This window comes from Arachis stenosperma, chromosome 9, assembly GCF_014773155.1.
Source record: "Arachis stenosperma cultivar V10309 chromosome 9, arast.V10309.gnm1.PFL2, whole genome shotgun sequence".
In the NCBI taxonomy this organism is placed as follows: domain Eukaryota; kingdom Viridiplantae; phylum Streptophyta; class Magnoliopsida; order Fabales; family Fabaceae; genus Arachis; species Arachis stenosperma.
This window is the reverse complement of record NC_080385.1, coordinates 19,211,590-19,227,246: the sequence shown is the minus strand read 5'-3', so window position 1 is coordinate 19,227,246 and position 15,657 is coordinate 19,211,590. Positions and strand designations below refer to the sequence as shown.

Genomic DNA, 15,657 nt, shown 5'->3' with positions numbered 1-15,657 from the left:
TGTTTCTTAAGTTATTATCCTTTCTATTTAGTTTGCCTATGTCAACAGAATGTGCTTTTCTTTTATGTCTATTATGTTTTAAATTTTACAAGGAAGATTCATAATACATATCATGCCATATGATTTTTTTTTAAAATTCCGCATGTGATTTGGGGATAGATATGGAGGTGTTATATAGCACTCCTATTGAGACTTTTAAAATTTTCATCTCTTCTTTTTTCCATATTATCTTTAGAGGAATATGGCGCAGAGGATAGAGATAACGCAATGCCCCGAGTGTAACTGTTGAATATGACCCTCAAAGCACGCGTGGGTAGTTACGACCACTACTATCGTGCTCCAAATTATTTAATTAAGTCGAGATTTCGTAGAAAGAGACCCCACCTGCCTGTCGTAACATTCCTAAATATGAACACTTCAGCACTCAAGAAACGGTCACCCGAGGTGGTATGTCTCAACTCAGATTCCGAGACAAAGGAAGAGAAATCCAACAGCCCTAGCCAGGAGGGGAAGACCTAATAGAGGAGGATCCAAAGGAGGAGTTGACCTCTTGTGGAAGTCCAAAGGTGGAGTACGTGTCCTATTCCCCTACTTTGGCACCTCGTCGGATCTTAGTTCACCCCACACAACGAAATGAGATCTTCACTGCGCGAAAAAGTGTTGGAAGAAGGCTGCTAGTACCTCGATTTGTGAAAGACTGAAGGGTTCTGACCAAGGATAAGGAAGAATATGATACAAGGACAGGAGTTTCTTTCCTATCCTTGGTCAGGACCCTTCAATCTTTCATGAATCGAGGTACTAGCAGCCTTCTTCCAACACTTTTTCACGCAGTGAAGATCCGACTTCGTTGTGTGGGGGTGAACTAAGATCCGACGAGGTGCCGAAGTTGAGTAATAGGGCACGTACTTTACCTTTGGATTTTCGCGGTCAACTCCTCGTCTGGATCCTCCTCCATTGGGTCCTCCTCCTGGCTACGGCTGTTGGATTCCTCTTCTTCTGTCTCGGAATCTGAGTCGAGACATGCCACTTCGGGTGACCGTTTCTTGAGTGCTGAAGCGTTCGTATCTAGGAAGGTTACGACAGGCAGTTGGGGTCTCTTTCTACGAAATCTCGACCTAAGTAAATAGTTTGGAGTACGGTAGTAGTGGTCGTAGCTACCCACGCGTGCTTCGAGGGGTCATATTCAAAAGTTACCCTCGGGGACACTGCGTCGTCTCTATTCTCTGCGCCATGTTCCTCGTATGGAAAAAAGAAGAGATGAGAACTTTAAAAAAAGTCTCAGTATGAGTGCTATGTAACACCTCTATATCTACCCCCAATCCACATGAGGGATTTTAAAAAAATCATATGACATGACATGTATTATAAACCTTCCTTGTAAAACTTAAAACATAATAGGCATAAAAGAAAAGCACATACTCTTGACATAGGCAAGCCAAATAGAAAGGATAATAACTTAAGAAACATCAACATGTAAAATAATCTTAAGAATATAATTATAATCAAACTTTTCTTTATACTTCTCCTTTCTTAATGGGTAGCTTTTATGGAAGGTATTGAGCTCAAACCGGTATAAAAAAATGGAATCCCCTTCTCTTACCGAAGGTTCTTATCACGAATGTTTTGTCGATCACCTTTCCTTACCGAAGGATCATGTCGATCGATCACCCTCCCTTACCGAGGGATCATATCGATATCTTGTCTTTGGGGTCACCTTCCCTTACCGAAAGATCATTCCCTCAACTCAATTTACAAATAGAGTTATTTAGGCATATACATGAAGAAAATCATACAAAAATCTTGCAAGAAGATGGATAAATGTGGTGATAAAAGGGACACGAAAAACAATGAGATCTTAGTTATATGGCACATGATATACATGTACTCTCTAATTAAAGAGATATTAGTAATATAATGGCATAAGTTGTAAGGTCATATTAAAGTACAGAAAATAGGGCATATTACATAATTGAATAAAACTTATGAAAGGGTATGTACTCTCGACCCTAAAAGAATATTAATAACATAATGGCATAAAAGATTATATAATTGCTTATAATGAAAATAGGACATATTAAATAATAAAACTTATAAAAAGGGTATGTACTCTCAATCTTAAAAGAATATTAATAATATAATGACATAAAAGATCATATAAATGCACATAATGAAAATAGGGTATATTATATAATGAATAAAACTTATAAGAAGGCATGTACTAATGACTTTAAGAGGACATGAATACATAATGGACAAACATGATCATTGTGGATAAAAGATGAGAAAGAAGATAATTAATGCTATAAGACACCGAAATAAGATAACATGTATAGATGGTAAAAAAATAATAATAGAGCATAATACATGGCAAACATAAAAGTAAGAAAAAGCATAATTTCCTATTCTTTTCCTAATGCCTCTTTATTGTCTATGAGTTTGCCTCTTGTATTTGCACACAGAATATTTTTTTTAGAAAGAGAAGGGGGAGGATTAGTGTTTAAAATGGGTGATCTTCTACGTGCATACCTATTTATATATTTTGGGTGATAGGATGGTTGGGATAATTTTAAAGAAGGGCGGTTACTAGATGAGATGACCAACATATTGAGGCAGATACAGCTGAATCAACAACAACCTCAGCCTCCTGCACAACAATAGTGTCAACAGCTAGCCCCTCAAAGAGTGTGCAGAATATGTGCATGCTATACTCATTACACTAATGAGTGCCCGCAACTCCAACAAGAAGACACCACCTTGGCAGCTACCCATAACTTTTATGACTGCCCGAATCAAATATACTATCAGCAAGGTGGTAATTATAACCAAGGTGGGAACTACAATCAAGGTTGGCAAGACAACTCCAACCAGGGATGGAGGGATAACTCCAACCAGGAGTGGAGAGGTAACTCCAACCAAAGATGAAGGGACAACTTCAACCAAGGAGGCAGAGACAATGGTGAAAATCAGAGGTGGAACAACAATAACAATCAGCAGAATCGGTCTCAGCAGAACCAAAACCATCCTTATCGAGCACCTCACCAAAGACAAGTCCAGGGACCTCAAAACAACCAACAGCAAGTCCCTTAAGTCACTTACCCACCTTCCTCTTCCAATGACGAGTTGCTTCAGTCTATTGATCAAAGACAAAAGGCCATGGAGAATACACTTAACTCTACCTTGAACGGTCTGAACTCTACTTTACAAGCTCTCGTCTCCTAGATAGGATCATCAAATACCTCCAACAATCAACCTGCAAGCTCTAGTGCACTTCTGTCTCAGCCTTTACCCAACCCCAAAAGAAGAATCAATGTCATTACTTTGAGGTCTGGGACTACATTGCAAGAGAGGAGTCATGAGGAGTCAAGCTCAAAAGAAGATGTTCCAGTTGAAAGCACTATGGAGGTAGAGGACGTTGAAGAAGAGGATGCAATACAAGACATGGTCGAAGAAGAAGCAGCTTAACCAAGAAATGGAGTACCAAGGAAAGAAGAAGCTATAAGAGGTGCCATTCCTATCCCATTTCCACACCTTGCTAGGAAGCCCAGAAAGTAGATGGAGCTAGACCCCAAGATGGTGGAGATCTTCAAAAAGGTTGAGGTAACCATTCCCCTTTTGATGCTATTCACGAGGTACCTAAATATGCTAAGTTTCTAAAAGATTTATGCATGAATAAAGATAAAATACAGGATTTGGAAACTATTCCTCTAGGTAGCTCTATTTCTGCTTTAATGGGTGCCATACCGAAAAAATGTGGGGATCCGGGTCCATGCATGGTTACTTGTACTATTGAAGGTGTACAATTTTTTGACTGCATGTGTGATTTAGGTGCGTATGTGAGTATTATGCCATTATCTGTATATGATGCCTTGAGGCTCTCTCCCTTAAAAAGGTCGACAGCACATTTTGTTTTGGCAGATAAAAGCATAATCTCAGTTGTTAGAATTGTTGAGGACGTGCTAGTGAGCATTAAGGGGCTAACATTCCCTATTGACTTCTACATTTTGAAAATGCCCCCCTAATGACTCAGAAAGACCATCATCCATCCTGCTTGAAAGACCATTTCTGAAGACTTCAAGGTTCAAGATGGATGCCTTCTTAAGAACTTACTCTTTTGAGATAGATGACAGAATTGTGAGCTTCAATCTAGATGAAGCTATGAAGCACCCACTAGAAGATCACTCCATCTTCCAGTGTGATATTATTGATGAGACTGTGGCTGAAGTCCATCAAGAAGAAGTAGAAGAGATGCACATGGAGCAAGGTGCAAGTTTGGGAAAACCCTCTAAGCTTACTGAAGACACCTTGCCACCACAGATAGCTCCAGATGATGAAGTGTCTAGCCATGAGCAGAAAATAGAGTTGAAGACCCTTCCACTCCACCTCAAGTATGCTTACCTTGAGGATAATCAGACGCTCACAGTTATCATTGCAAGGGAACTCACTTCCCAACAGGAGGAGTAGTTGCTTAGTGTGCTGAGAAGATACAAGAAAGCTATTGGGTGGACCTTGGTAGATATAGTAGGGATCAGCCCACAAGTCTGTGAGCACCGTATATTTTTAAAAGAAGGAACAAGGCATGTTCGTCAACCTCAAAGGCAGCTGAACCCCACCATTCTGGAGGTGGTCAAGAAGGAAGTGACCAAGCTGCTTGAAGTTGACATCATCTATCCAATCTCGAATAGTGAATGGGTCAGCCCAATGCAGGTGGTGCCAAAAAAATCTGGCGTCACAATAGTGAAGAATGATCATGGAGAGCTCATTGCAACTAGAGTGCAGAACTCCTCGAGGGTGTGCATTGACTACAGGCGTCTCAACCAGGCTACTTACAAGGATCACTACCCGCTTCCTTTCATCGATCAGATGCTTGATCGCCTGTCAGGTAAATCACACTACTGTTTTCTAGATGGTTACACTGGCTATTTTCAAATTCATATAGCTCCTGAGGATCAGGAGAAAACTACTTTTACATGTTCCTTTGGAACGTATGCATATAAGAGGATGCCTTTTGGCTTATGTAATGCACCGGCTACGTTCCAAAGATGCATGATGAGCATTTTCTCAGATCTTCTTGAGAACTGTATGAAAGTTTTCATGGATGACTTTACTGTGTATGGTGATTCATTTACCCTTTGCTTGGATAGTTTATCTAGAGTATTAGACAGGTGTGTTAGTTTAAACTTTGTATTGAATTTTGAAAAATGTCATTTTATGGTACAACAAAGTATTGTTCTAGGACATGTTGTTTCAAATACTGGTATTTCAGTTGATCCAGCAAAGGTGGATGTCATTTCTGGTTTACCTTACTCCTCCTCCGCAAGGAAAGTCCGCTCGTTTCTTGGTCATGCAGGTTTCTACCGTCGATATATCAAGGACTTCAGTAAGGTAGCACTGCCTTTATCCCGACTGCTGCAGAAAGATGTTGAGTTCAAGCTGAGTGCAGACTGCAAGGAGGCATTTGATAAGCTAAAGATCGCCTTGACCCAAGCCCTTATTGTGAGAGGGCCCAACTGGAGTCAACCCTTTGAGATAATGTGTGACGCCTCCAATTATGCAGTAGGAGCGGCGCTGGATCAGTGCGAAGGTAAGGGCCCTTTTATAATTGCCTATGCATCTAAGACCTTAGACGCTGCTCAGTCTAATTATACTACCACTAAAAAAGAGCTTCTGGCTATTGTTTTTGCTCTGGATAAATTCCGAGCCTACTTACTTGGTACTAAGGTGGTAGTGTACTCAGACCATGCAGCTCTAAAATATTTATTAGCTAAGAAAGAGTCCAAACCAAGACTAATACGTTGGATATTGTTACTGCAAGAATTTGATTTAGAAATCAAAGATAGGAGTGGTTTCCAGAATTTGGTGGCGGACCACTTGAGTCGCCTAGAGCACATTAAGAATGACTTCACTCCTATCAATGATGCTTTTCCATTTGATAGCTTGTACGCAATATCTGAAGTAGTTCCTTGGTACGCTCCTATAGCTAATTATTTGGTTAGTCATACCTTCCCTCCTGATTTTACTAAGCATCAAAAGGACAAGCTGAAAACGAGTCCAAATATTATATATGGGATAACTCATATTTATGGAGATGTGGTGCTGACCAGATAATTAGAAGCTGTGTGCCACATTTAGAATTTCAGTCAATTTTAGAGGCATGCCACTCTTCAAAGAATGGTGGACATTTTGGTCCGCAAAGGACAGCTAGAAAAATTTTATACTGTGGATTATGGTGGCCCACACTATTTAAGGATGCCACTATTTTCTCTGAATCTTGCCCACCATGCCAAAGGTTTGGGAGTATATCCAAGAGGGATGAGATGCCCCAATAACTTATGTTGTTCTGTGAAATTTTTTATGTTTGGGGCATTGACTTCATGGGTCCATTTCCAAACTCTAATAGTTTCTTATACGTATTGTTAACTGTTGATTATGTTCTAAATGGGTGGAAGCAATTCTTACCTGCACTGATGAATATACTCCCAAACCTTTGGCATGGTGGGAAAGATTCACAGAAAGTAGTGGCATCCTTAAATAGTGTGGGCCACCAGAATCCACAGTCTAAAATTTTTCTAGTTGTCCTTTGAGGACCAAAATATCCACCACTCTCTGAAGAGTGGCAGGCCTCTAAAATTGACTGGAATTCTGACTGTGGTACACACCTTTTAATTATCTGGTCAGCACCACATCTTCATAAATATGGGTCATCCCATAAATATTGGACTCGCTTTTAAGCTTGTCCTTTTGATGCTTAGTAAAATCAAGAGGGAAGGTATGACTAACCAAATAGTTAGCTATAGGAGCATACCAAGGAACTACTTTAGATATTGCGTGCAAGCTATCAAATGGAAAAGCATCATTGATAGGAGTGGAGTCATTCTTAATGTGCTCTAGGCAACTCAAGTGGCCCGTCACCAAATTCTAGGAACCACTCATATCTTTAATTTCTAAATCAAATTCTTGCAGCAACAATATCCAACGTATTAGCCTTGGTTTGGACACTTTCTTAGCTAATAAATATTTTAGAGTTGCATGGTCTGAGTACACTACCACCTTAGTACCAAGTAAGTAGGCTCGAAATTTATCTAGAGCAAAACAATAGCCAGAAGCTCTTTTTCAGTGGTAGTATAATTAGACTGAACAACGTCTAAGGTCTTAGATGCATAGGCAATTATAAAAGGGCCCTTACCTTCGCGCTGAGCCAGTGCCGCTCCTACTGCGTAATTGGAGGCGTCACACATTGTCTCAAAGAGTTGACTCCAGTTGGGTCCTCTCACAATAGGGGCTTGGGTCAAGGCGATCTTTAGCTTATGAAACGCCTCCTTGCAGTCTGCACTCAGCTCAAACTCAACATCCTTCTGCATTAGTCGGGATAAAGGCAGTGCTACCTTACTGAAATCCTTGATATATCGCCGGTAGAAACATGCATGACCAAGAAACGAGCGGACTTGCCTTGTGGATGAGGGATAAGGTAAACCAGAAATGACATCCACCTTTACTGCATCAACTGAAATACTAGTATTAGAAATAACATGTCCTAGAACAATACCTTATTGTACCATAAAATGACATTTTTCAAAATTTAATACAAGGTTTGAACTAACACACCTGTCTAATACTCTAGATAAACTATCCAAGCAAAGGGTAAACGAATCACCATACACACTAAAGTCATCCATGAAAACTTCCATACAGTTCTCAAAAAGATCTGAGAAAATGCTCATCATGCATCTTTGTAATGTAGTCGGTGCATTACATAAGTCAAAAGGCATCCTCTTATATGCATACGTTCCAAAGGGACATGTAAAAGTAGTTTTCTCCTGATCCTCAGGAGCTATATGAATTTGAAAATAGCCAGTGTAACCATCTAAAAATAGTAGTGTGATTTACCTGACAGGCGATCAAGCATCTAATCGATGAAAGGAAGCAGGTAGTGATCCTTGCGGGTAGCCTGGTTGAGACGCCTATAGTCAATGCACACCCTCCAGGAATTTTTCACTCTAGTTGCAATGAGCTCTCCATGATCATTCTTCACTGTTGTGACGCCAGATTTTTTTGGCACCACCTGCACTAGGCTGACCCATTCACTATCCGAGATTGGATAAATGATGTCAGCTTCAAGCAGCCTAGTCACTTCTTTCTTGACCACCTCCAGAATAGTGGGGTTCAGCCGCCTTTGAGGTTGACGAACAGGCCTTGTTCCTTCTTCTAAAAATATATGGTGCTCACAGACTTGAGAGATGATCCCTACTATATCTGCCAAGCTCCACCCAATAGCTTTCTTGTGTCTTCTCAGCACACTAAGCAACTGCTCCTCCTGTTGGAAAATGAGTTCCCTTGCAATGATAACTTCGAGCGTCTGATTATCCTCAAGGTAAGCATACTTGAGGTGAGGTGGAAGGGGCTTCAACTCCATTTTCTGCTCATTGCTAGGCACTTGATCATCAGGAGCTATTTGTGGTGGCAAGGTGTCTTCAGTAAGCTCAGAGAGTTTCTCCACACTTGCACCTTGCTCCATGTGCATCTCTTCTACTTCTTCTTGATGGACTTCAGCCACAGTTTCATCAATAATATCACACTGGAAGATGGAGTGATCTTCCGGTGGGTGCTTCATAGCTTCATCTAGATTGAAGCTCAATGTTCTGCCATCTATCTTAAACGGGTAAGTTCTTGAGAAGGCATCCCAGCTTGAACCTTGAAGTCTTCAGAAATAGTCTTTCAAGCAGGATGGATGATGGTCTTCCTGAGTCATTAGGGGCATTTCCAAATGTAGAAGTCAATAGGGAATGTTAGCACCTTAATTCTCACTAACATGTCCTCAGCAATTCCAACAACTGAGATTATGCTTTTATCTGCCAAAACAAAACATGTTGCCGACCTTTTAAGGGAGGGAGCCTCAAGGCATCATATACAGATAATGGCATAATACTCACACTCGCACCTAAATCACACATGCAGTCAAAAAATTGTACACCTTCAATAGTACAAGTAACCATGCATGGACCCGGATCCCCACATTTTTTCGGTATGGCACCCATTAAAGCAGAAATAGAGCTACCTAGAGGAATAGTTTCCAAATCCTGTATTTTATCTTTATTCATGCATAAATATTTTAGAAACTTAGCATATTTAGGTACCTGATGAATAGCATAAAAAAGGAGAATGGTTACCTCAACCTTTTTGAAGATCTCCACCATCTTGGGGTCTAGCTCCATCTTCTTTCTGGGCTTCCTAGCAAGGTGTGGAAATGGGATAGGAATGGCACCTTTTATTTCTTCTTCTTCCCTTGGTGCTCCATTCCTTGGTTGAGCTGCTTCTTCTTCAACCATGTCTTGTACTGCATCCTCTTCTTCAGCGTCCTCTACCCCCACAGTGCTTTCAACTGGAACGTCTTCTTTTGAGCTTGGCTCCTCATGACTCCTCTCTTGCAGTGTAGTCCCGGACCTCAAAGTAATGGCATTGATTCCTCCTTTGGTGTTGGGTAAAGGCTGAGACGGAAGTGAACTAGAGCTTGCAGGTTGATTGTTTGAGGTATTTGATGATCCCATCTGGGAGACAGAGCTTGTAAAGCAAAGGTCAGACCGTTCAAGGTAGAGTTAAGCGTGTTCTTCATGGCCTTTTGTCTTTGATCAATAGACTGAAGTAACTCATCATTGGAAGAGGGAGGTGGGTAAGTGACTTGAAGGACTTGCTGTTGGTTGTTTTGAGGTCCTTGGACTTGCCTTTGGTGAGGTGCTCGGTAAGGCTGGTTTTGGTTCTGCTGAGACCAGTTCTACTGATTGTTGTTGTTGTTCCACCTCTGATTTTCACCATTGTCTCTACCTCCTTGGTTGTAGTTGTCCCTCCATCCTTGGTTGGAGTTACCTCTCCACCCCTGGTTGGAGTTATCCCTCCATCCCTGGTTGGAGTTATCTTACCAACCTTGATTGTAGTTCCCAACTTGGTTATAATTACCGCCTTGCTGATAGTATCCTTGATTCGGGCGGTCATAGAAGTTATGGGTAGCTGCCAAGGTGGTGTCTTCTTGTTGGAGTTGCAGGGACTCATCAGTGTAATGAGTATAGCATGCACATATTCCGCACACTCTTTGAGGGGCCAGCTGTTGACACTGTTGTTGTGGAGGAGGCTGAGGTTGTTGTTGATTCAGCTGTATCTGCCTCAGTATGTTGGTCATCTCACTCAGAGTCTGTGTGAGAGTAGTAGTCTCACTGCTAGAGAAAACCTCTGCAACAGTCTTGGGATGGTTGTTCCTATGCCTGGTGTTCCGAGTAGACTCAGCTAGATCGGTGATCAGTTGCCACGCTTTTGCCGCCATCTTGTACTTCTTCAGAGAGCCATTACTCGGACCATCTAATGTAGTCTTGTCCTGAGGCTTCATACATTGTGTGAAATAGCTAATCAACACCAACTGGTCAATCATGTGGTGGGGACATGCGTTTAGGAGGTTCCTAAAGCGTTCCCAATACTCATAAAGAGTCTCTGATTCACCTTGAATAATGCAGGAGATTTCTTTCCTCAGTTTATCAGTAACTTCAGCTGGAAAGTATTTGTCCAAGAATTCTCTTCTGAGCGTATCCCAATTAGTAACAATTGCTTCAGGTTGAGTGTAGTACCACTCCCTCGCCTTGCCCTCAAGAAAAAACGGGAAGGCGGATAGCAAAATAGTGGTCTCATCTGCACCATGACGCCTAACAGTTGAGCAAGCTGTCTGAAAATCTCTGAGATGCTTGAGAGGCTCTTGGGCAGATAAGCCATGAAACTTAGGCCGTAGATTGATTAGCGTGGTTTTCAGTTCAAAATCTGCACCATATTTGGTTGACGTGCTTGAAACGGTGGCAGTGTAAAGTCTGGAGCTCCTGCTTCCTGGAGAGTAATCCTTCTGGGCTCCGCCATATTACCTGCGCGTAAATCAACAGATTCAGTAGAAAAGAAGCTTGTTTCTTCCTCAAATAGGGTAGATTCGCCCTCAGATAAGACTGGTGAATTGGTAGTAACCACTTCACCACCCTCAGAGGCTAACCGACGCCGAACTCGCCTAATACGGGAAATAGTTCTTTCAATTTTCGGATTAAACGTGGCCAAGCTCGTATCAGGTAGTGAACGTGTCATTCAATGAAAGAAACATACAGCTCATAGTAATAAAAAGAAAATAAACAAATATGTAAATATAAAAATATTTACACTAATCAATAATTTAGCACACTGTTGCAACTCCCCGGCAATGGCGCCAAAAATTGATTTCTATCCATAATTCAAAATTCTAAATTCATCTCCTAATTGATTTTTAAAATTCGAATTTAATTTTATTTTTAGAAGGAGTGGTTGTTACATTTATTGTCTCTAAATTTTACAAATATTAATCATTCTTAATAATGTAGATATTAAAAAAATTTTAATAATTTAATTTTTAAGTGGTATTTTAGAATAATTTTTTTATGTTAATAAAAGTAAAATTTTTATAATAATTATTATTTAAATTATAATTCACTTATGCAATGTAATTTCAATTTTAGATCAGATATAATAAAAAATTCAATAAAATAAAGTAGGGGATAAATTAAATTATACTAGTACAGTAGTACTGTGTACTTAGAGATTTATTTGTGTGGAGGACAAAATCATCATTTATTTGGGCGGTCAATTTTAGAAAAAGTTCTTGTGCCACATTCTCTTTCTCCTACTCAAGCATTGTCCCTGTTCGAAAGTCACTTGCATTGTGGGGTTTGTGTATTATTAGTTTAATATTAAATCAGCCCAAAATTTAGAGTAAAACACATAGTTAAACCAAACTATTTTTAATATTTTATGAATGTCTCAAAATAAAAATCGTTAGGTCAAAAGTCTCATGCACATATTTATTTATATAAGTTGAATTGACTTAATTTAAATTAGCCTAATTTAATTTACATAAAACATAGTAGATATTAATAAATTGAATTGACCTAATTTGATTTATAAGAAAACTGAGTAGATGCTAATAAATCGAATTGACTTGATTTATTACTGAACAACTCATATATAGTAAATTGAATTAACTTAATTTGATTTAATACTAGTACAGATTATCGACATTTATGTTTTAAAGTTAATATAGAATAAAATACACATTCTATTTGAATTCAAATAAAATGTCAAAAAAAATCAAAAGAATAAGAATAGATATCCAATTTTTGTATTTTAGTTCAAATTCAAGAAAATCTACATTTTCATAAACTTATGAATTTAAAACGGAACAATAAACGATTTCTAAAAATTCATTAAAAATTATCCCTTGACTAATTTGCATGTAAAGAATCATTACCGAAATTTTTAATGTTGAAAAAGTTAATATAAAATATAGCCCTTCAAAGTGACATAGAGCTTAGAACTTGAATTTTTTTAGAGTCAGAAGTAGCAGAAAGTTAAACATTATAAAACGACTAACTATATATATTTATATACAATATATAATTTGAGAAATAATATATATAAAGTTTTAATTATATATTAAAATTTCAATTAAAATTTTAAATATATTATTTCTCAAATTACATATTATATAAATATATATAGTTAGTCGTATCATAATGTATAACTATTTGTTATATCTAATTCTGAAAAAATTAAGTTTTAAGTCCTATGCCAATTTGGAGGGCTATCCTTTATATTAATATTTTCAAAATCAAAAGTTCTGATAATGATTCTTTATATGCTAATGAATCAATGAATAATTTTTAATGAATTTTTAAAATAAATTCATAAGTTTATAAAAATATAGATTTTCTGACATTTAAACTAAAACACAAAAATTAGATATTTATTCTTATTCGTTTTTTTTTTGTATTTTATTTGAATCCAAATGGGAGGTATTTTATTTTCTATTAACTTTAGAACATAAATGCTAATAATCTATACCAGTACTAAATCGAATTAAGTTGATTCGATTTACTATATATGGACTGTTCAATAATAAATCGAATTAGGTCAACTCGATTTATTAGTATCCACTATATTCCATATAAATCGAATTAGGTCAATTAACCCAATTAAATATAATCATATTATTTATTACTTCACATACATAACTTATGAATAATATAATTTTTATACTTTTGTAGTTTTAATATTCTATAAATATAATAGCAAATAAAAATAACATAAGAAACTTAACCTAATAAATTCTTAATTAAAAATAATTATTAATAAAAAAATTAAATTTAATTAATCCATGTTATATATATCCTAATTCACTTTAATCAATTCACGATGAATATAATATGAAAACATATAATCCAATCTTAGCATACACTTAAACCTAAATATATGTTTTATAATACATATTCTTCAAAATAAGATTGCATGTAATTTATAAATTAAAGGATCAAAATGATTAAATTAGCTAGAAATACAAGACTATAATTTAACTACTAAAACCTTTTTTCCTTTAATTAAAGTACAATAATCTTTTAGATAAATGTTCATATTCTTCGAGAAGGGCTTCCACTTTGCCCGGTCTTTCTAAAGAATATATACATAATAAACCAAGATATAATAAATTTAAAAAGAAAAAAAAGTGTGTTTTATCTTTTCCATGCATTATATGGATAATAGCATGGAAAAAGGAAACTATTCACATGAAGTAGAAGATGGTAAGTGAAGATTGCTAGATAATTTAACATATTATTTGATAAAAAAATTAATTAAAAAATAATTAAAATTTATTTTATTTAATATTTATTAATTATTATTAAAATTAATAAATATTAAATAAAATAAATTTAAATTTTTTTATCTTTCTAATATTATTATTTGACTAAATTGCAAATTGTATTATTTTTAATTAGGTAGAATTCATATGCAGTTGATAATTAAAAATTGTTAAATAATAATTTGCTCGTACCTATTAAATTATTTAACAACTTTAACTATCAACTTTACATAAAATTAACTACAATTGAATTTTAAGTTTCTTTTTTAATTAACTATCATCCTTCGTATGGGAGAACTTCATGTGAGTAGTGAAGTGGGCGTGAATAATAACTCATAGACCTAATGATCTCTGACTAATCTTTCGATAATGAGGGTCCATTTTATTGAATTTTTGCAACTTCATTTGTAGATAAAACTCAGCAATGAACTCCTCTGCCTTGGCATCAATCATGTCATCACCATCACTATGATCATCATCGTGCTTCTTCGTTATGTCTTCTTCTTTGGTTAGGCTCTCGTCATTTTCTACAAGCTTGTCCAGCCCTACGGCCGAAGAGTAGCGGCTACTCGAGGCGAAGTTTGAGAGAGGAGAATTAGGAAAGGATTCAAATCGGTCGACGGATGGCGATTTCACCATGTTAGGGTTTGAAGGGCTGCTTGCTGCCGAAGAATAATAATCCGCAGCATCATCTTGCATTTGCAATGTCCTCATTGACCCCACAAGCTTCCTCCACGTGTTACTCTTTGATCCATCATCATCAACTTGAATCGCCTTTGGCTTCTCAGATCGCCCTCTCATCTTTGATAATGCCACCTTGAAAATGTTCCTAGATCGTTGCTTCTTAAGGCGAGGCTTAGCTTCGATTATTTCACGACCAGGAGAGAAACATCCACCACCTAGATTTGACATCTTTCTTGTAAATTTATCCTTTTTTTTCAATAAATGAGTTTATTATTCTTGTGTTTATATTATTTGTGGTAATTAATAACTATAATAATAAATCAATGTTGTTCTGTTCATCACCCTGGCTTAACGCTTCTTAATGAAGGAGGTACAAGCCAGGGAGATTAATGTAGAAAGGTACAAAGATTTAGCAACAACGTGAAGAAAATTAGTTTTAAATACTAATTAAGCAGAGATAGCTAGAACCGTTAGTTGCAAACTTTCAATTGTGCCCAAAGAAAGAAAGACTGAGGAGGAAAGAAAGAGGGAAAAAGAAAGGCAACACTGTTGATTGTGTTTTATTTTTGTAACCAAAATGATTTGAGTGTTCCGTGTTCTCTTTGAATGACAATATAATAGCCCAACCTTAGAAAATAAGGACAGTTATTATTTAGAGTGTTCTAATGTGGGAAACAATGAGCGATGGTAAAATTGTAATTTGATCACGCCGGGCAATTTTTGAGTTTTTGCTTTGATGATATCATAATGCACTAACCGGAAATAGTTTTTTTTTTTTACTTTTTTTTAATTAAGTTTGAAAAAATTTTAAAAATTAGTATTTTGATTAAAATTTGTCCAGTACTTAATTAGTAAAAAAAAAGAGTAATTTTATACTATTAAATATAATTTTATACTATTAAAAATATTAATGATGACTAATTAATGATTACAAATAATAAAATTTGCTAATTTCTTAACATTCCTTATTAAATTTTATAGGGTATGACGTATGACCTATGAAAGTCCATTTTTAATCTGCACCATTGATTTTGATCTCTCTTTTTTTAATTAGTCATTTTTCTTTTAAAATTTGTGTTTGTCATATTTCTCTTTAAAAAAAAATTATATTTGCTTTCAAGAAATCAATAAGTTTATCGTAAAAAAAATATGTGATTAATTCTTATATTTCTTTTCAAAAATTTACGTGTTTATCTTAAAAAATATATATATTTATGTTAAGAAGTTTCTATTTATTGTAAAAAACATTTATGTGTTTACTTTCTATTTTTTTTAAATATTTTGTGTTTATC

The 15,657-nt window shown here is 36.5% G+C and overlaps 2 protein-coding genes across 2 annotated transcripts; both read right to left on the bottom strand.

Annotated features, from left to right (window-relative positions):
- Positions 1 to 7,903: 7,903 nt before the first annotated feature.
- LOC130949203 (uncharacterized) lies at positions 7,904 to 9,542 on the bottom strand. Its single transcript, XM_057877992.1, has 3 exons — positions 9,165 to 9,542; positions 8,928 to 8,935; positions 7,904 to 8,696 (listed from the first exon to the last, which is right to left on the bottom strand). The coding sequence occupies exons 1-3, from the start codon at positions 9,540 to 9,542 to the stop codon at positions 7,904 to 7,906; spliced, it is 1,179 nt and encodes a 392-aa protein (XP_057733975.1).
- Positions 9,543 to 14,014: 4,472 nt separating this feature from the next.
- LOC130949202 (uncharacterized) lies at positions 14,015 to 14,593 on the bottom strand. Its single transcript, XM_057877991.1, has one exon. It carries the CDS (start codon positions 14,591 to 14,593, stop codon positions 14,015 to 14,017), a length of 579 nt encoding a protein of 192 aa, XP_057733974.1.
- Positions 14,594 to 15,657: the final 1,064 nt, after the last annotated feature.